Raw genomic sequence first — 22,012 nt, 5'->3', positions numbered from 1 at the left:
GGCTTAGGAGCAGGTACGGACGTTGGATATCTCAAACTAGCGCCATCTACAGGGCAGGAGCGCAACCGATGGATGTGAGAGTCATGTAGGCACAGAATATACCTACATGTGGTAGCTATGAGACATAAGTACTCTTTCCTACGCACAAAATCCATCACACTAGACACAGTAAATAGATGGGTCAATCACTCAACCAGTCAACCTAATGACATCGGCTCAACATCACCCTCCCCTAGGTACATACATGTAGGCTTTCATCTTCCCCTGCTCATATTACTGGACTCATCAGCAGGCATCCCCAAACCACTATTAACATTGGACATTGCCATCTTCGCTATCTTAAGTCTAGCCTTGGTAATATAAATTTGCTTTCCGCTGCTTTCGTGAGGAGTAGAGTAGTTCCTGCGATCCTTGCACCCGTCTATCTGGTCTGGTGAATTTTCTTCCTCATTGATCCGCTTGAGGTAGACCAATTTGTAATACTATACCCAGTAATTCTTTTTTGTATTAAATGAGTGACTCAACCGCGATCCTCCCACGCGTTCGACATTACCCCTCGCCGCGATGCAATGTGGGGGCCAACCCCAAGCTCATCAGGCAGGGTGTGAACTTGATTTTAGACGTGGGGTTCTTACAACCCAGTCACGGACCCCAGCTACAAGCCACGTTCTGCTCTGGTGTGATACCTACTCTACTCCTCGCAGTCTCCACATTATCTATCTTCTCTGGTCCAAAGGGTCAGGGAGTTCTCGGTATAGATGGATAGATTGCATGATCATCGATAACTCTCGTCAAGCGAGCATCTGGATCTCAGGGATGGGCGTATTCGCTTCTCGATGGCGCTCATATTGTAACATCGGCGTAAACTAAATTATGAAGACGGCCTTTTACACAGTTATGGACTTATAATTACAGTCGGTCTGACGTCCCGGAAACGAGGTAGTTCGTGTGTTAATAGGAGCAAAAGGATATGAAGTATGTACCGAGCGGAAGTACTAGCCTCTGCCCCCCCCCCCCCCCAAAGCGGCTTTCGTTATACCGTCTCCGCATTTCTAGTACTGAAACAAGTCGAAACTGAGCGTGCACATATCCTATCATTCCTGAGATTCTCCCGCCGGGGCTGAGAAGAAGATGTCTTGGGTCATTAATACCCACGTCAAACAGGTTACCTACAGCCTCTGATCATTCTGACCTACAATTTGGTTTCATCAATAATAATTCCCAGAAAAGAGAGCAAAGTTTATGTAGCCAAGCCACGGATAAATATCTTCTGGTGGAGGTGGAGGAGGAGGAGGGGCTGCAGATTAACCAACTGACATGCGGGCTCCTGGCGCGTTCGTCTACTCTACTGTAGGTATATCGGCATCGCCGACACATCTTTGCTCTACACTCCCCCCTTTTGGACCAAACAAAACTATGGATTCTGCCCAGGGTTGAGCAATCCGAGGAAGACTTTCAACAGGGATACTCAACTTGGAGACTACGCTGATTGGTCGGCTTCTCGCTCACCCCAGTCGTGCGAAAGCAAAAGTTACGAAATGGACCGAAAAAGAAAAATATTTGGTTTCTCACCTCAAAGTGGCTCGTATCTTTCCCATCTGCCGCAGGGGTAGGAATCCTGCCTTCCCTCGCATCACATCTCTCCTTTTCGTTCTGTTCCCCCCTCTCAACCAGCCTCATTTCAGTTAGGTTGTGAGAGCTTGTTCTTTTTATAACTCCCGGGCAGAATACTGGGCGGGGATCTGACACTATTTCTTGCTTAGTAGCTCAGCTTGGGTCAGTAAAGTAGTGATGCTGGTCACCACTTACATATTTCTTACTTCCTTCACCTTCTTTTCATCGCATAAGAAAAATGCAGGAACGTGAAGCGGGACCCCGGCTCCAGTCCCTCTCCATCCTCTAAACTCTAAGCGCACAGACTTGCAGGTCTGTCGTCCATTTTAGGTAGGGAAATGAAATGGGCAAGGCAGGCGCAGGGCATGCAGAAAGGCAGATTTGGGGAAAGATGAATCCGATGTAGAGGTCGTCTCATGAAAAACAGTAGGTAAATAGATAGTCTGAGTCGACTGGGGAGTCGGGACATCTTAGACAGGGGGGAGGGGTTCCGTGAGCGGAGGGGACAGGAACCTGGGGGAGGGGGGGGGGGGTGTGGAGGTGAGCTCGGCCATCGAAAAGGCCGTTGGGGATGATCTCTCGAATATTTTCAACATCCAATAAATTTAAGTGTTTCTCCCTTAGGTCCATATCACGAACCGGAGTTTGCTGTTACAAAGCGTTCAAAGTGACTCTGAGACCATTTCTATTGCCCTGTTTGATAAATTTTCCTGCTGGACCTGACCCACTAGTGCCCTAAAGCCATTAGACATCATTTTCAAAGCTTCTTCACTGCCACGATCGTTTGGTTTTTATTATTTTATTTTTTTTGCGACACTTTCGTCATCCCGCATTGCGTTGCGTTTCGCTGGGTTGGGTTGGGTTGAACCGTTCTGAGAGAGATATATTCATATCCAAGTCTCTGACTTGCATTTGATTTTATCTTCTCTTCCTTCGATTCGTTTCTTTACGGTTTTGCTCGAATTGCAACATTTACACCCTTTCAAAACTCTGGTAAGAAAAAAAAGGGAAAGTGGAATCCTAGGAAAGAAAAACCAGAGAGCAGGAAAAAAGCAACTATACGGGGATTCCAGCAGGAGACGATCACCTCTTCCCGCCATTTCAATTTCCCTCAAAAAAGAGCCGACCCAAAGAGTCTCTCCTTCCTGTCATTTCGCTTGATTGTATCTGGTTAAAGCACTATTGGCCCCCCTACTACTGGCTTTCCTATTTCATCGTACGCTTCTACTATTGGCAGTAAGAAAGGAAAATAAGAGAGTAGCCTTCTTCTCCCTCTTTACCACACCAGCTACTGCAGACTTGCATAATTTTCGGGAAGCCATCCCCCTAACCCAAGAGCGCTGGGGTTTTTTTTTGCTCGAAACATTGTTTTCCCCGGCCCGACAAATACCGACCTTCAAGCTCAGCCGCCCTAAAATACCTCGATCACCCCCACCACTTGAGTCCTGTCATTGCTTGCTTGTTGCTTTTAATATTGCTCTTGCTGCTGATTGCTGTTGCTGCTACTTGCTGCGAGCTTGCTACTGCTTCGGCCTACTACTGCTATCTATTGCAACTACTACTGCCACTACTGCTACTACTGTTACTACTACTACACTACTATTGCTACTACTACTCATCTACTACTACTACTACTGCTGCTACCAACCACTACTACCAACCACTACTAGTACCGCTACTACCACCACTACTACCTATCACTACTATTATCAATTTTCCCATTCGTTCGGAGTCCTATTTTATTTACAAACCAACAGTCAGTGCAGAGCACACAGTACTCCCAAGCAACTTTCCATCTTGTGTCGCAGCGGACTATCGACTGCTAATACAGTAAGTACACTCATATCCTCTGCCGTCCATCAACCATTCCACGCACGGTTTAGCCTTTTTTACCGGGGAGGGGTGGAAGGAATCTATTTTTTGATATTTTCTTTTGGACGGTGTTGGGTTATTGGGAAGGGGTGAGGTTTTTGGTAGTGATGGAAGGGGGGACCTTGCGTTTCGCGATCTCGGGAACGAACGAGTGATTGAATGAGAATAATAGATAGAGAGAGGATACGGACTTCCTCGGCTGACAAGTTATGCTTGCTTTCAGGGTTCCGCGCACTTGGGTACGGCAACAGAAAAGAGACGGACAGACGCACGCACGAACGCATCAAGCAGCTCAACTTCCCCAACTCACGCAGCCAGCCAGCCAACCTTCGCCCCTCTAAACCTATTTAATCCTTTCCACTGGCTGTCTTGTGGTCATTGCGCCCTGGCGCTGAAGCTGCATTGCAGATGAGTAGTGAGTATTATCCCTCCCATTCCGTTCCAGCAGTGCAACAAAATTCCACATGAACCATAATCACAACCCCCTCCCTCCCCATATCGTTGCTAGAGACATCTTCCCATAGTCACGCTTTTTCTTACTCTACTCTCATATTTCCTCACAACACCCCCCCCCCCCTTTCTCCCCCCATCTCTACCACAAAACTAGCCCGGTCTCGCGTTTCAATTAGGCCTTGCTTTCCCCGTTAGGTTGCTTGCCTGTTTCCCTCCTCCTCCCCCGCTATCTCCGATGCAGGCGTGGCGGAAGAGTGATGCCTAGACAACTGCACGTGGATAGGATATGGTGGGGCGGGAGTAAATCTACTGCCTGTGTCTCTCTGATTCAACTGCACCCTGCACATCCATGCCCTCTCGCGCGTTTTGTCTGCGCTGCTGCCTGTACTCTATTGATCATATTCATTCGTTCCTCCATCCCATCATATCCACATTACATACATACTGCATAATACACACCCACCACCACCCGCTGCCTCATACCTTCCTACCTACCTACTCTATCTAGAGTATATAGGCCCGGTTGTGTTGTATTGTTTTATCATATCACTCGTGCACTATTGCATTATTTTTCTTTCCTGTATTGTTATCATTGTCCCGTCGGTTGCACTAAGTCACAGTGTACCTACATCAACCTACATACCATACCATTCTATTCTACTTCTACTTGTCTCTCAAGATACGCACACACACATATATATATATATAAAAAAGCGAGCGGCATAGAGACAGTCTACTATACTAGAAGGACACACCCAAGCTAACTGTAATATTCTGTTTTCTTTCTTTCTGCAAATCCAGGATTTGGCCCCGTTCAAATGTCACCCAAACCAGAGCCCCTCAACACTTCTAGTTCAGCAGTGGAACGCGACCATCATCCTTCCCACTCGATTCAGTCGCTTCCCATACCCGCTGCCACCAGCAATAATCGGTTTGGTGCGTCTCTTCCGGCTCTGCAGGACCCAAGGTGTGTGCAAATACCATTCGTGAATGGGACAGTGGATGGGTTTGAATCATCACTCGATCACTCCATCATACTCTATCACTTACAACCCCCCCCCCCTCTCCGAACAACCTTTTTTTACCACCCCCCCCCCCTTCTCCCCCACTGTCTCCCGATGATATCACCCTCCTGCTCCGTTCTACTGTCTGTCACCGCTCGCTCAATCGTGCGTTGTTGGGCCCATCACGCGACTTCCCCCCTAATCTTCAAGGACTGTTTATCTTTTCAGCTCCAGGAAGGCTGACGAGCATTTATTTTGGCTCTGTAGATACTCAACTACGAGTAGTTCAGGATACGATTCCTCTAGTCCAACTTCAGCTGCCTCCTCTATCGCGTACTCACCCTTTGCCACTACCAACGTTTTCTCCCCAACTTCATACCCTACCTCAGCGTCATCTTCGAGTTACCCAATATACAGTTCAATGGCTTCAGAATCTAGGCCTCGGATACCATCAATGTATGCCTACCCATCTATCATTCCTTCTTTAGACTTCTTTGTGTTGTTATTATTGGGGTAGCTTATGCCAATGTCTTGCAGTCAAAGCCCCACTTCCGGAATGAACCCTCATCATAGATCGTCCTCGGGAAGTACGAAGTCTGTTTCACCGTCGCTCGGCTCCTCAGTGCGGGCGGACTACGCTACCTCAACTCCCCACCTCGGCCGACATCTCCCAACGAGGGGGTCTCAGTCAGATATCTTGTCGCCCCACTCCCCGCTGACACCGGTATCTCGAACACTCGATTCCCCGACAATCACCGTGTCGCCAACTGTCGGAGGCCTTCAGTCGCCAATGTCGAATCAACATGATCCCACCTCCAACGGACTCGGCGCAAACAATACATCTGGTCCCCCGCTTGGGGAAACCCAATATTTGCACCAGCTCAATTCTGCGGATGGACACCTCGTCCGCCCGGAGATTCATGCCAGGGTGGATAAGGGTTTTTTTCTGTCTGAGCGCGATTGGACCTGCTACCGCAGGAATTACTTTTCTGTTGTGTGCTCATACAGCTTGACTCCTTCTACGCATTCGCTACCGCTGTACCTGCGCAGAAATCAAAATTCGACGCCAGACCATGTTCTTGCATTTGCGATGTGTATTTCAGCCGTGGTAGACGCCCCTGGTGGAAAGGTCGTGGATCTCGTTCAACACACCCCTAAGCGTGACAAAGGGCCACAGCACAAGCCAAACAGGATAAAGTTGAGCCCTCAACCTGCCGGTGGTATGTCTTTTGCTTCTTCTAGCTCAAGTCCTGCGGTGCAGCAGCCACATTCACCCCAGCCGGGGAACTTGGAACATGAGTACAGCTTTCCTCAGACACAGCAGCAGCAGCAGCACATTGCTGTATTTGATCGCATTCAGTTCAAGTCTGCGACTGCAAACAACGGGAAACGACGGGCCGCACAGCAGTATTATCACTTGATCGTCGAACTCTATGCCGATATCGGCAGCTCTGCGTCTTCAGGACCATCTGGACACACGTCTAACCCCGGGCCTGATGGTGGCTGGGTCAAAATTGCATATAGGATTTCGGCCCCCATGGTCGTGCGTGGGAGAAGTCCAGGACACTATGCGGATGAGCGAAGGACCAGTGCCTCAAGCCCCGGTGCCGGAGGCGGCGCTGGCAATGGGAACGGTGCCCATCCTTCCCCTACATCAGGTGGATCCGGCTTCATGGGAGCCGACGGAGTAACTTCCGCTCAGGGGCCTGGAGGCTCAAACTCGTCCATGGGAATGTCCGGGATGCAACTACACACCTCCGGGATTTCCAGCATGCACTCGAGCCCTACAACTGCTTCCGTACACAACCCGTCTATCTCGAGTGCTTCATCGTCACACATGGAACCTCCCATCGACCCCATCCTAGATACCGACTCCTCGTCACAGCTGGATCAGAACTTTGTGGGTTATCAATACTATCCCGCAACGCTCTATGAGTCACAGGGTCAACCACCTCCGCAGAGTATCGACAGCGGGTACGACTCGCACTCATACAGCGGCGATCGCAAGAGCGAACATTCATTGGAGACGAACTGTCACCAGTATGATTCTGATGTGTCCTCGTACATCCCCGCGAGCATGCCATCGGGCGACTCAATGCGTAAGACAACAATCAAGGATGAGTTCAGCACGATTGGGCAACAATGGCTTGGAAGAGAGCAGCAACAACGATATAACCTTTTCCCGAAATGCGGGAGGTTTGACTCTTCGGAGAGCTCTCGTGGCTACTATCCCGACCTCTCCGCCCTGTGACTGTCTCGCTACTCGGTGAGCGGAAGAAGCCAAGTGGGCTTTTAATTATCATCATTTCATGTCCTTCTGTTTCCCTTTACTCTCTTCATTTTCCTTGAATTCTATGGGCTTGTAACATCACTTCCTGGGGGCTTATAGCTGGTATTTCTGGTTTTCTTTTCTATTTTTATTTCATTCCGTCGGTGGTGCGAGAATTTCTTCCCCCTCTAAATTTATTTCTATTTTTTTATTATCTTTCTTGATGTACTATGTTTTCGGACTTGAGAAAATGTCCCGAAGGTTGTTCATCGTTTTGCATGTCTGGTTCTCATCGTCCGCTAGACATATGAGGAAAAACCATGTGTAACGATTAATGATGAACAGGGAAAGCCTCCAGTGCACGCGCGACGTACGGCCGGCAGTGCATGAGCGCGGGGAAAGGGACGATCATCATCGCCTGTACGAGTTCTTGTACTTGTCGGGCGGCATGGCTGGGCTGGGCGGGCGCCGGGTTTCTTTTCTTTCCCTTCACAAATGAGAAAGGGGACAGGGCCGGAGAGAAGGGGGGGGGGCAAAAAAGCAAAATAAAACACCCATGCAATCTCTAGTTGGTTTTGGCACATCAGGGGGGGGGGTTTATTTTCCTTATTTTTTTTTTTTTTTTTTTTTTTTTTTTGGTTCAAGGAGTAAGCAGTGTCGTTTAAGAAGGCACAGGCACAGGATCTTTTTTCTTTCTTTCTTTCAAACTGGGGTAGCGGGTCTGGTTCTCTTTTTCTTCTTTTCTTCCTTTCCTACCTCTCCATAACAATAGGTAGGGGGAAGTCTTCTTAACTAGGGATTTTTTCTTTCTTTTTCTTCTTTACCCTCAACTTTTTTCTTTTTTTCTTTTTTTTTGCTTAGGGAATTGATGCTTGGGCGTTTGCATTTTCGATCTTCGAGCTGTGGGATGGTATGGGGAACAACGGGATGGCGAACGAGAGCGATACCATATGGTTTTGTTTTCTTTTATTTCATTTTAGTAATGTCTCTTTTTTACTCTCTCTCTCTCTCCTCTACTTACTACTACTTACTACTACTACTATGACCCTCTACTACGGCTGTTTTTTTATTTTATTTGTTATTTTCTATTTTTTACTATAGTTCAATGGTGGTAATCAACATGGGATTTTCTCTTCTACTTCCCCCTTTCAAAATTTTTATTTTGTCTTGGATGTTTGGTAGTTGATTTAGCAACCGGTATGGCGCTACGGGAGGACATAACAAAAAATTCCAGCTTTCTCCAAATTAATTCCTTCTGCGTGTTTTGAAATGCGAATATGTATATGTACCAGTACTAATCACAATCACGATCATCTCAATCGTGTGCATAAGCAAGATTTCCATCATGAAAGCTTGTCGCTCTACATGTGATGTGCTCGAGCTAGTGGGCGATAGTGGATTTCTGGTTGCAGGCTAGAGGTATGGACGGGGTTTCAGGTGGTTGCAGAAAAGGCTCCGATCACTGGCCCTACATGTCCCATCCTCCCCTAGCCTCGGGAAGGCCTAAGCCTTGCGCGCTGTGCGTAATTAACTGTGACTCGGATGTCGGAATTATTTCGCGGATAAAACGTGCCCTTCCCTTTCCCTTGCAATTGTTTATGAATGGTACATAAAAGTAGCTATATACCTTGTCTTGTTTAGAGCTCATCACTCACTAACTAGTAAGAATTAATGCCACTTGTTTCCAAGTACCTTTTGAACCCTGATTAGTGACTTCATGTATGGTGAGACCTGCTGCTGATAGTTCAAGTTCCAACTACCGATGAACTGCCCAGAGAAATACTAACACTAACAACCAACAGCATCAACAGAAAAATATGAGCGGGTTCCGATACCGAAGAAGAGCAAATGAAAGCTGAACCGGAAAGAAAGAAGGCGGCGGGGAGAGATAAAACAAAACAAAAATCGTTTTTTAGAAGAATAATCAGAAAATACAAAAGAAATTCGCGCAGTTTTAGATATCATATCGAGTGAGACAGGTGAAGGGAGACCCCCCCCCCCATATGCACGATGCTCCAATTGGCTCCAAAGCCTTAAAGGGACCGCCATCTCCAGGTACCGTACTCTAACAACCTAGGAACCGCCCAGGCGGATGTCAAGAGTCCAGCTTCTCAACTGGTCAAAGACCCCGCCACCGTTGTATTCAGGGCACCTTCATTGGCCAATCTGGACTGGGGATAACACCCACGGTTCCACATTTCTCCCCTAAGGTACATAAAAACAGAAAAAGAAAAAGGGAAAAGGGAAAAAAAAAAAAATCAGTCTGAGTACATACATAGACATGGACGAATCGCAAGGTCGGACCATGCTTTTCCCCCCGCCGATCCCTAAAGAACTATTACTTTGCACAAATATAGAGTACATGTAGAAGTACTCTATCTAAGCATCTTCAGCAGCGATCCAGCGAAAGGGGTCTTCAACTCTTGACTGGGCGGGACACACCGGCCTCCCGAGACCCATCGCTGATCCCTGTAACGCCCGTCTCGGCCGCTATGCGTTTCGGCGAGCGAAGGGTGAGGCGGGGATGAGGTTTCGAGGGCACGCGCGACAAAATCGAGAAGTAAATAACGATGCAAGAGTCAGAAAATAGACCGCGTGCTTTTTATTTTTTTGCCCTGGCATTCGCCAGTATGTCCTCTTGGACCCGTACCAGCGTACCGGGTAAAGTGAGCTAGGTGTATATTGAAATATGATGTGAATACGCAGATGTCACGAGCCTCAAAAAAACAATTCGAGTTTGAAGAAAGCCGTATGTATGCCCAGAGGCGGAATCGTAACACCTCATATTCCTAGGTCTTTTTCACTGCCCACCCCCTTTTTCCCCGCACCAGCAGCCCCATAGGTGGGTCCGGAGCGCAGATTATGTATGTGGTTGCGGGTGCGGGTAAGTTATCAACAAGAAGGGCCCCCATGCCCTGACGGGGTTATGATTCCAGCTGCAGCCCTAGGTAGACTCTTTTGGCAGTCTTTGTACAGAACGGCGAATGTACTCTGCCAGTTTTGGTTCCCGCTCTAATATATTAGTTGTACTTGATTCTTCTTACAGATTGTCCTCCAGACAAAAGCAGTTTTTTCGGGCCCATCCTGGACGAGAAGGGGGCGATGCTCGGGGCGACCGACAGGGGAGCAGCCAGATAGCGAGTATTTTATGCAGTGCATGTAGGATATGGACTGAAAACGAAATCATGGGATCAAGTAGGTAAATAAGGCCCTCGATGAAAGATCGAGGAAAACTCAAATCCATCCACGATACTGGCCTCCGTTTCCCCGAACTGGAAGGAACTCCTCCAAAAAATACATGTAATGCATGTGTATTAGTATTCTGCTTGTAGAGTGTGTCGTTAGTGAGAATGTCACTTTACTTTCCCCCCCTCATGTTATTGCGCCTTCAGATGCACGACGGGTTAGCACACAGAGGTACCGCACGTCAAGTACATGTATGTAGCCATGCACCACCTTAGAGTAGGTACTCCACTTATTTGCACGATAAACCATCTCGTGAAACGCCGCGAGTACACCACGTTTTGTGAGTTTTTGCTATTGTCGTAGTCTAGAATCCCTTCATGCGACGTATGTATCCGCCATCTCTGTTAGTCCATCAAGGAAGCCATAAACAAATACCGAACCGGTACTTCTCATTATATAAAGAACCAACCCTGTGCATTCGGGATTCGATCGTTACGATTGAGGAGATATTCAAGCATGCAATGCGTTAGGATCTGTTTGTCTGAATCGGGGGTAATCAAGCGAATGCTTTTCCTCTGTGTAACAAGAAGAATATCCTTTATTTTCTTAGCGAGTTCGACCATGATACTAAACCTGGTAAATTTAGATAAGGTTAGTTCGCCTGGTGGCGTCTGTCATGAGTGTGCTATTTGATGTACATTACATTATGAAGGACCGAGGTATGCACTGACCTGATAGGTGAACCACAGTATGTAACATGTTTTGTCTCTGGCTCTAGGCTGGAAAATGGTTTCAATCTAATTTATCCGCCTTGCGCAATTGATCGTCAAATGCAAAGAGGGCAGAGCTAGAGACAGATACATGCCCACATGTACATGTATCTACTAGTACGAAAGAGTTGTCGCGTAAGGGTTCAGACTATGCGTGCGAACTTCTGTGCGAACTCATGTGTACATGTATGTGTGTGCGAATTATAACTAGCTCTCACAGTCAAATGACGCACGATAGCTTTAACCACGACTATTAGCAACCGCGTCGATGACCATGACCATATTTGGTTTTCTGCTGAATATGTGAATATGCGGAATGGGATGCCGGTGTTCTCATTTTCCCGTATTTCGGAAATTCTGGTAGCTCGGACCGTCGCTGAATGTATCCTCTCTACCCTAGTAGACTCTCAGCCATTGTTTCCGTTAGAATGCCGATATATCAGCACTTCTGTGTTGCGAGCTTCCGCCGGAATCGCAACCCATATTAGCTGTATCTTTTCAGCTAGCTAGCTAGCTTTTGACGATGAAAGTATACCCCTGGACAGATATCTGATAATGAAGTCATTAGCGCGATAATATTTCAGGAATTGAATCACCCTTACCTCTTGGAAGTAACTCCGATTATGGCAGTTGTAGTAGATGGGCCCAACTAGACCTTGCGGCACCTAAAAGCCGACTTCTGCCGTATCATGTCCAAACTATAAGCCTTAGTTAATAAGTTGTCGGAATTTGATAACGTTCATCCCAAAGATGTTTTTGATAGTGGTACAAAGGTCCCTTTAAGCTCACCGTTGCTAGTGGATGATCGTCATAATAGTGGGGCTACAGGGACGCCAAGATAGTGTCACGTGGTACAAGCGCTAGAGTTATCAACGTCCAGACAGAAAACACAAACGGAAGAGTATAATTGGCTGTTGAAACATTGTAGGTTTATGCTTGTCATTAGACAACCAGATATAAATAGGATACGATAGAAGTCACTAGTGGGAGGTATAAAGCTGCGTTGTTTGTCTGTTACGCAGGTTTTTTCTATTTGCCTTTGCTCTCTCAAACACGCCGCGGACCCATACGATTGATGAAATGAATACATAGCTACATGTAGCTCGCTGCTTCTCAACACAACCACGTTTTCTTTTTTAAATTCAGTACTTCAATTCGCACATGTTCTGTAATATGTATTCTACAAACTGAAAATTAAAAGGGTTTGCTATGAATCGGTTAGTAGCAGCAAAGGGATCCGAAGGGAACGAGAGATATCTACGGAAGCTTGAGTCACCAAGAATCACTCAGTGTTCAGTACTAGTACTCCTCGCCATATGCATGTATACTACCATTGTACAAATAACATACGATGGAAGAAGAAGACTAGGGGAAGGTGATTATACTAAACAAGAAATCGAATCCGGGCGCGGGGTTATCACTCTTCTAGTTACAATGGGCATCAGTCATCCTCCCTCACTCGGACGGCTGCAGTGGGTCGCCAAAGCGGTGTGTCGTGTGATTGGAGGATATACGAAGTAGTAGGAATCAAGACGACAGCAGAATCATCCAAATGAAGATGATCTTCACTCTATCAAGATTATCGGCTCTTACAACCTCGATTTTCGGTCTGGACTTATAGGTAGCGAGCGTACCGTGCCTAGCCAATAACTTGGCGCCAAGGATTGGAAATAACTGAATACTGAAGAAGGTATATAACGGTATCGAATCGCCAGTGGTCAGATCAAAGCTCATCAGGTTTTTGAAATGCAGCATGACGTTAATGAGCTGCTCTCTGGTGCTCAACTCATAAAATCTAAAGTCTCATCTTTTCTTAAGTCCTTCAAGGATATACATGTAAGTCCCGTAAATTATAAAAGTAAGCATTTTACTTTTATACTCGCTGTAATTCAGGTCATTGATAAAACGCTGCAGTTCTAGAGTAGTTCATGAGAGTTGGGATGCATCTGTAGGGCTCGACTGCTTAGTCATATCAACCGTATCTTTCGGAACCACATCAATTTTCAATTTTAGCTAGGCATCCACGGTGCACCATCCACCACCAATCTGTTTCTAACTGGAGCTTCTCGGCCAATGAGGTGTGTATAATCTCACAGGATCTCTCAATTATTCACACCACGATGTTTAAGTGCCAGTTCAATGGCATCAAAGCCCTATCTCGATCAATATCATTCACATTGCGCAAACCGGCACCCTCAACACTTTCGCGGGGGGTGTTGGTTTTTCCATCCAGCATTAACAAAATAGTTCCCTTTGGACCTTACTCACAGCCAAACAAGCAACTAAAATGTTTTTTCTCATCTACAGCTCTGGAAAGTTCCCGGGCAAGATTTCGCACCACGCAAAAAGAACCCCCACCACCACCTCCGCCAGAGCCTGAATCAGCGCCAGAGTACCACGATCCGCCAGATGATCCCCCACCAAATGAACCAAAGGGAAAGGAACCTGGCAGTGGCCTAGTAAAGATCTTCCTAGCGATCACAGTGCCGATCTTACTTCTCTCTGTGTCTGGCGATTTCGTGAGAATGACTGTGACACGAGAGGAGGTTTGCGAGGCGCTGGGATTGGATCCTACAGTGAAACCGGCACCGAAGTACTACGATGAGTACATTCGACGGTACAAACCAGAGAAGGTTTTCTGGCTGGATCTGTCGCAAACGATGAAGCTGAACTTCAGCTTCTGCGCACGTAATGCTGCGGGTGAAGGTGAATCGTTCAGGTGGTGGACACCGTTGACTGCGCAATTCAATCACGTGGGACTTCTACATCTATTTGTGTGCTATACCAGTCTCAGGGCGTTCGCCCCAGTGCTGGTTCATCTATACGGAAACCGTGTGACAGGAACGATATTTGTGGCAGGCGGGATCATGGCACAGGCATTTGTGGCCCTCTTTGAAAAATCTGTGAACCCATTCTTGGCGATGCCGCAAGAAAAGATATTAAATAAGGTTAAATCCGGGCTCACGAAGGACGAGGAAAGCCAGTTGCGACGGGCAATATCATTCGCAATGGGTAGCAGCACTTCTCTGATGGCAATGGGTACGTAGGAAAGCGTAAATTCTGGAAAGCTAGAAATGATATTGGCATGGAATATTAATTCTCATGCATTATTTCGCCTCACGTCTCCCCAGGCACCATCTGCGCAATCGTATGGCCGGCAATGGAATTGAACCTGATGTTCATTCCTATCGGTATCCCGATTAGAGCGGCCTTGGGCGCCTTTATGGCGTTCGACATCGGCGGAATGTTTTATGATTACGGGATCCCGATTGGTCATTCAGGTCATATAGGTAAAATATTCCACCAGTCCTAACTTCCGGATTGATAAGGATTGGATCAACTGACGTAATGATGGGGGGGATGGTATAACTAGGCGGCGCTATTGCTGGTGTTATTATGTATGCGCTGTGGATCAGGAAACTGCCGAATGCCTTTCAGCGTCGCATTGCCCAGGCGATGAATGAGAGAGGAATTAAGTTACGGTAATTCTGATTCAAGACGCGTCATGGAGTGGGTCGGGGGAATGTGAGTGTTAGGGCGCAGAAAGGGGGGGGGGGGGGGGGAGGGGGGATGTGGTGAGAAGAGCGAGTTATGAGTCTCGTAAAAACCCTGGATGTTAACACTTGTTTGTCGTCCGAGTATAGCCCGCGAAGTACATACGTGAAGACAATCCCCACCACCTCGCTCCCCATGATAGGACACAGAGATATCTGTAAACAGCATCTGCAATGTAAATAATAGAAACATCCAACGCAAAGTAGTTCTCCAATCAACCCCCAAGCCCTCGTCAGCCTCCCATAGCCCAGCCTTGCACCTACATTACATACACGCTTACCAGCGTAAGAACCAGTTGCTCAGGGCAAGGATAATTTGTATGGAGTGGCGTCGTTCTCTCATACAAATAATCCCTGTTTCCGTTACTTGCATTTTCTGGTTCTTTTGAGGGTAAGCTGTACACACATCAATCCTTTTCGAGAAACTTCCCTCACACATCACAAGAACTAAGAAAAGAAAGGAAAATCGTTATGATTATGCACTGCATAAATAATACCCTGCATCTGGGCACCGCGCGGCTCCCATAATATATCATGTAGATCCAACCGTTCTTACCCTCTCTCTCCACAAAGAACCCGGAGAAATCCTGACTTGCATATGTTATATTCCAGGTACATCCGACCCTTGTAGATCATGTCGATGACGATCCAATAATATATTACAAGGTCGAGTGTTTACCTTAAATCATATCAATGCAAGACAGCAAATTAACCCCCGTAGCTGGCATAGAAAAGTAGGTAGGTAGAGTAAACAATCTGACCGGAGGTTAGGTTGGGTTGGGTTAGTTTATGCCGCTACAGAGCCAGAGACTGTATCTAGGCAAGGGTAAGGCTTATGCAACGCATGGTAATAACTAATACAGAGTGCATAACATAACCCAACCCTCCCCCCGTCCGTTCCGCCCCGCTATGAGTGATACTCCATGATGCGTAGATTACATACAACGTTCAATGCAACAAAGCACCCGCCAAGTCTCACACAAGGCGCACTCCAGCCAAGAGCCAACCTGAGGGCATGTATGTAGCTAGCTAGAGTACTGCGGTAGCTAGCTGGTGAGTCATGGGGTACCTTCTAACCGCCCTATCACAGCAGAACCCAGCGGAAAAAATTAACGCCGAATGGGCAGTGCAGGGCGCAACGGATTCTGATCGCGGGAGCTGGGCGGGCCAGATCTGTGGTGATGTTTGGCTGGAGATCCCGACAGGCTGGTAAAGAGATGTTCACTGGCTGGTAGAGCAGAGACCGTGCAGTTGGACATGTCATGTCATGTCGAGTAGGTACATAGTACCTACATGTTCATGTTTACACTACATATCTAGCTTGCTTGGGCCTAGTAGCGTTTACGTACGAGGAGCTGGATCGAACAAGAGGATCGAGGCTTGAGATGGGAGGGTCTTGTACTCATCATCATCTGAGCTCGCTAGATGGTGGTTCTTACTGGTTCGTTAATTAGAGTGGTGATGGTATTCGTGGAAAGAGATAGGGTAGGTACTTCTGGCCATTAGGGTATGGTGGGTAAACTTAGAGTCTTACCTCTTCTTGTTTACATCATGTCTATTTTGGTGGACCAGCCCTTTTAGTTTTATATTTATTTCTTACCCAATTCCTTCTATCGCTGCTGCATCGAGAATAAGAAAAGAAAGAAAAATAAGAACCAGAGCGAATGGGAATAGAAACCAAGAAGGGAAACATGGGTCTATTAAGGTGTTGACAATGTTGATTCACGTGATGTGGACAAGAAAAAAAATAACGGAAGAAAGAAACGATTCGCGGAAAGGTACAGATAGATACATGCGCTAATCTAGGTGAGAGTGCAAATCCAATAATAAATAAACAAAAAAAAAACAAAACAATAACAATATAAAACCCTGCAGAACGGTGCAGTAGTAAACTAGTCCGCCTGGCGAGTAGGGTATGCTACCTAGAGCAGATGCAGCGAACATGATGGAAGAGCAACTACCAAGATGCTACTACCTCGTATCTGATACGTGCGAACATATTAGCTGTGAATCACAATATATTAATAAGGTTTATATGGCCCTCTACGTACCAAGTCATGTGCGCTCCAGAACACAAATTCGTACGTGACAGATCACCGAATTACCTTGAATGGATGTGCTTCTGAATTATAAACTGTCATTAGTATCTAATCGCAAAGATATGTCCAATACTAGGCAAATAGAGCAGAGAACTCTTAGTTAAAGATACGAGCAGATAAGGTAAGGAACAAGGTAAAGCGGGACGGAATTAACCATGTGCGAAAGCCCCATGACGACACCAGAAGGGATGTGCCGAAGAAGCAAATAACACTGAAATATATTTGAGGCAGGCCGACAAAAGCAAAAACAAACGCCAAATTCCAAAACAATACCACCATATCGGAAGAAAAGCCTGTGAATGCATACCTGTGCTGAAGACCCACTCATCTAAGCTTCCTATATCCTCACTGGTAAAGGTCAAGTAAAGGTATCTAATGTGACATCAATAGGGTTAGTCTTTTTCTGCGGCTGAAGTAGGCCGGAGCGGAAAACAGTGAGGGGTAGTACTTCAATGTCTCGGCTGCAAACATGAACAACCCCAGCATCAGGGGGACAGATAGTCAGCATAAACGGTCATGTGCATACGAAGCCAACGGCGGAATGCAGCAGAGCGGATCGCCATGCATAATGATTTTCGGCAGACAAGAGTTCGTAGCTTGTGCTGTCCATTAAGGGTCATAACTGAGCCAAGGGTGGAGATAACTCACCTCCCCAGAAACTCTCCGCCTTATCAATGATATTGTCTGGACCCGCGGGTTTAGTAACATCTTTGACTTCCGCATATCCAAATTCTACTTCCGCAGCCTTGGTAAATGCGCTTGAAAGAAGGGGTTAGCACAATCAAAGATCTGCACAATTGAGAGATAAAGAAGCTTCGATGCATAATTAATGGAAAAAAAAAGAAGAAAAAAGAATTAAAAAAAGAACTCTTATGAAAGGCAAAAGACGTACTTGAACGCATCCCATGCCCATTCTTGGTACATCCTATTGCCTGTGATTCGATAGGCGTAAAAGTAAGACTCCACCGTTTCTGGACGAAGCACCCATTTGGCATCTGTGACCCAGTATCCCAAGCTCTTTAGTTGCTTATATTGAGTTGCGTGTTGCGGTTCATAAGTCGCATTTGGAGCTGTATCTGCGGGTATCCACGAGAAGTACTCCGGGCCAATTCGAGTGGTACTGCCGACATATGTTTCGTGGCACGCATCGATAACATCAAGACCAAATTGGACTATATCCTCTCTGCCCAGATATTTACCCCCTAGTAAGAAGTTCCCGCCTGCAAAACATGCAAGATGTCCCATTTCGTTCAAGAGCCACCCATTCTTCCACTGGGAAAGAAATAGTTTGCTCTTTTTACCCTCTGCTGGGGCCGACCACGACACGAGGTTTTTCATAGTTGACTCAACAGCCTGTATCCATCGGTCTCTGTACTTTGATGTATTTGGATCATGTGGAGCTAGTATATGGGCTTTGATAAGGTACTTTTGAAGATTAATAAACGTTAAAATCCCATCAATTGAAAGTACTAACCTCATAATAGCTGTTGTAATCACGTATTAGCTGCTTGAACCCGCAAAAACCGTTGAATTGAGGTGATCACATACGAATCATGTCCCGCTCCCCAACTTCTGTGACGGTCCACAGGGGCACCGGTGACGATATCAATAGGTGAGCTTTGAGCCGCGCGTTAGAAAACTTTAATTTTCACGTTCGAACATTGACTTACTCTATCAAGCCCGGCCATTCTTCAATATATCTAATTGGAAATGAGTTAAAAAAGAAATCACAAAAGTGGGCCGAGTCCTTAATTACCTATTCCATACCAAAGGCCTACACTCAAAACATTAATGAAATTAAATTTAACCACAAGCTAAAGAGAGAGGTGGACATACTTCCATGCTCGAGTAGCATTCAACTCATACTCTACCTTTCCAGTCAACTTGCTAAGAACTTTATTCTCTAGCCAATTGCTTCCAGCTCGGGCGGGCCCGATAGTTGCATGGGCAAACCCAGGAATTGGTCTTTGATCTAAATGTTCTCTGCAACCTTGGTTCGTAGTGAAGTTAATTCTAGGCCATATCATCCCCGTGGGAGAATCAAATCCGGGGGCAAGCTTAGTGGCCAAGGATACAGCTTGTGATAGCACATCGTGCCGGTCGTATTGAGAGACGAGGCCTTTAGAAAGTATACCAGCATCAATAAGATCGACAGTCGATACAAGCGCACCAAGATAACTAATAAACGGTCATTAATGAGTCCGGAGTTTGAAGCATTATATTAACTTGGCGTAACCTCACCGGATGGTTGTCTCAAATGGATCGACTAGACCCAAAGCGTCATTGAAATCGATTCCTTTGATGGTGAAGTTCAGTTCCTATTTTTAGTCAGTTTCCAAATTCCATGTCTTTGTCTGATTGGTGGGGAATATTACAAGCTTAAACTCTTCCTCCAAGCCCATCAAAGCCGTTGTCGTTAATGTATCTACAATTGTAGCAGCCCATCCATTCCTAGACATATAATTCATCAACACGGCTCAAACCAGAAAATAATTCAGATGAATATCACCTCGTTGTACGACCATCCCCTGACACCGGTTTGATCTCATCTCGGCCCCAAGCCCCCACTTTATATTTCCAAAAGGTCCTTTGCATGGCCCTTTTTACTTTTTCTGCCTTCTCCTTATTCTCAGCGACAATCCCATTCTCCTTGAATGGGTATTGAACCGTGTTCCGCGGCCATTTTGGTTTGCCACTCCCGAACCAAGAGAAGCCATTTTGTCCAGATGGGGTGCCATTGAAGCTCGTGCTTCCAAGACCTGGAAACGTGACGTAAAGGACATACACAATTGCGATAGAAGCCAGAGCAATAATGCGGGCCTTGTAGGACGTAGGTCCTCGTATTCTCATCATTCTGAAATCCTCCACAGTTGTTCTTCGGGTGAGTCGTTGTTTGTATGCCCTCCCCCTTGATGAGCTGTTTTGATAAATCGATAAGTAGAAAGACGAAAGGAAAAGAGCGATCTCTGCTACCGACTGAAGCGTACGTCACTTTAGGGCTCCTAATGCTCAATCCTTGTCCGAGCAACCAACACCAGCCTCATTAATCTCATTAACCACCGGGCCGAAGCAGCACACACGTAACCCCCTCGCCTACTGTAGTGCCGGTACCTAGAGTGGTAGGGTATGCACCTGGGAGAGCGGAGAAGAGATCACCGCGACAACTAAAAGACCAACGATCGCGACGTCTGTCTGCCTGACAACGAACTGCCCATCTTATGAGGAATTCCAAGGAGATGGGCCCATCCAATGACAGCATTCAGCTTTGGCATGCAGATCGCTAAGATCCCACGAATGGGTATGTCTCACACGCAGAATTCAAACAATCCGCCAGTTTCAAAACCGGCGTAACACGAACTGCGGCGTGTCACATCGCTCCGCAGAGCCTCATGTCGCGTTTTAGGACCCGTTTCATTTATTAATAACCCCTGTCAAAACCCGGGATAGGGCCGGTTTCTGGGTTCGAAAACGAAGATGCACGCAGAAGTTCACGTTGCCCACAGCATGGCTGACAGGCTACATATCAGCTATAGATTCCATGGATTATATCAAGATCTTTCAAATTGCAGTCGTCTCAATTGAGCGTGGGTCCGGCATAGAACGTGTCATGGCTCAGCTTTGGTCTACCCTATTCCATAGTTACCCGTCCCACAAACTAAAACATGTCATTTTGATACTTGACCTCTCCACGTGCACAAGAGATCCGGATATCACAACGCACAAAGTCAGGAGCATACTCCAGAACCTATTTGGTGTTGTGTATGATAGGAGCTTTTAATCTTCTCACTTTTTGGGAAAGAATAACAGGAAGGGCATTAAGCCTAGATTAGTTACTGAGACCGCAATAAAGGATATATATAATATCCAAAATCAAACGCTAGCAAGACAATAGAGAAAATCCTCTATAATGACAATAACGCGACTGGAAGCTCTTTAAACTGGACGCATGGGGCCACCCTATTCCCTTCATCTGCGTTGTAATTGGGTGCTAGCACAGCTACACAGCTAATAAATTTACTATGGGTGTAAATTACCGCAATAGTAATATTATGAGTGAAAATATCAAATCAAGCAAGTAAATCATTGGTTATGACAATGTATATGCATTTGTTTATATTATAACTCACAGAGCCAATCGGCTATGTAGAACAATCACTCCATACCCCGCTATCTACCCTTGATTTATACAACATTTTCCCACGGAATTGTATTAAATCTATGGCTTCAAAAGATTTTGAATCTTGAATAATACCGAATGAACTGAGTTTGCATTTTGAATGATATTATCTTGGAAAGGTATCAATAAGCATAACGATTTTTCTACCATGGTTTGTGGGAGAGAGATAAGATAATTTCCATCATGGACAATCACTCGATGCACGAGCTCGAGACAAGAAATCAACGCAATCATCGCCTATACCTACAGCCGTAATAGAATCGGAGTTGTGGTGGAACTCTGAGCCTCATTATATGGTGGCGGGATCCGTGGGGTACCCTGAGGCGCTCATCGGGAGGATAAGGAGATAATTATATAATTCAATATATATTCGCGTTGCTAGGCGCTGATCATGTTCATCGACCCATAGGAAAGAAAAATAAATATGGTCTGTGACTTGGAGGTGAGTGTCTTCATGGTAGTACCATAAATGTTATCTGCAGTCTCTATTTGATACACTGATACCAGCCTAAATCCGACTCCCGAACGCATGTTTCTGGTACAAAATGTGGTAAAGATATCAAATAATGTATTGCTTGACCAAATCTTCAGTAAAGGCATTCTTGTCTAGTAATGGGCACGAGAATTAAGGTCTCGAGACTAAGTCTCGAGCTTTCCAAACGAGACGACAAGAATAATCAAAATAGTGTCACAATTGTCTCGAGGCTATTATATAATTATGGATTTATCTCGAGAAGATTTTAGACTATTTTAGAGACATTATACCTTTTCGAGGAGATAATTCTTCCATAGGATAACAATTAGCACGAAAATTTGGAGAAATATTATTATCTTTCTTATATTTGGCTTTTTTACGAAGTTTTGAGATGTTTTGGGACTTTGCTAAAAGTCCCGAGACAAGACAAAACCTACTAGCCTTAAATACAAGACGAGACAATACCACCCTAAATGTGGTCTCTTTACTTGGCCGACACTTTTGTAGATGCTTTAATTAATTCCATGCCAAAAGTAATA

General features: G+C 45.9%; 4 protein-coding genes across 4 annotated transcripts; 3 read left to right on the top strand and 1 right to left on the bottom strand.

The window, feature by feature from the left end:
• Window positions 1–3,894: 3,894 nt before the first annotated feature.
• Window positions 3,895–7,194, top strand: LAJ45_09281 (uncharacterized protein; the record flags this gene model as incomplete). Its single annotated transcript, XM_046118824.1, has 4 exons — window positions 3,895–3,901; window positions 4,741–4,906; window positions 5,211–5,399; window positions 5,481–7,194. The coding sequence occupies 4 exons, from the start codon at window positions 3,895–3,897 to the stop codon at window positions 7,192–7,194; spliced, it is 2,076 nt and encodes a 691-aa protein (XP_045967902.1).
• Window positions 7,195–12,602: 5,408 nt separating this feature from the next.
• LAJ45_09280 (uncharacterized protein) lies at window positions 12,603–13,548 on the top strand (the record flags this gene model as incomplete). The annotated part of the gene is made up of 5 exons (XM_046118823.1): window positions 12,603–12,656; window positions 12,856–12,858; window positions 12,921–13,004; window positions 13,182–13,246; window positions 13,476–13,548. The coding sequence occupies 5 exons, from the start codon at window positions 12,603–12,605 to the stop codon at window positions 13,546–13,548; spliced, it is 279 nt and encodes a 92-aa protein (XP_045967901.1).
• Window positions 13,549–13,693: 145 nt separating this feature from the next.
• LAJ45_09279 (uncharacterized protein) lies at window positions 13,694–14,654 on the top strand (the record flags this gene model as incomplete). The annotated part of the gene is made up of 3 exons (XM_046118822.1): window positions 13,694–14,207; window positions 14,300–14,458; window positions 14,542–14,654. 3 exons carry the CDS (start codon window positions 13,694–13,696, stop codon window positions 14,652–14,654), a joined length of 786 nt encoding a protein of 261 aa, XP_045967900.1.
• A 2,161-nt stretch (window positions 14,655–16,815) lies between these two features.
• LAJ45_09278 (uncharacterized protein) lies at window positions 16,816–19,674 on the bottom strand (the record flags this gene model as incomplete). The annotated part of the gene is made up of 15 exons (XM_046118821.1): window positions 16,816–16,844; window positions 17,129–17,193; window positions 17,270–17,282; window positions 17,406–17,417; window positions 17,470–17,579; window positions 17,714–18,128; window positions 18,197–18,221; window positions 18,296–18,305; window positions 18,370–18,438; window positions 18,492–18,521; window positions 18,578–18,595; window positions 18,658–18,999; window positions 19,063–19,139; window positions 19,197–19,272; window positions 19,331–19,674. 15 exons carry the CDS (start codon window positions 19,672–19,674, stop codon window positions 16,816–16,818), a joined length of 1,635 nt encoding a protein of 544 aa, XP_045967899.1.
• Between the last annotated feature and the right edge of the window lie 2,338 nt (window positions 19,675–22,012).

This window comes from Morchella importuna, assembly GCF_003444635.1.
Source record: "Morchella importuna strain M04M26 chromosome Unknown Morimp01GS035, whole genome shotgun sequence".
Lineage (NCBI taxonomy): Eukaryota > Fungi > Ascomycota > Pezizomycetes > Pezizales > Morchellaceae > Morchella > Morchella importuna.
This window is presented reverse-complemented; position numbering and strand designations above follow the sequence as displayed.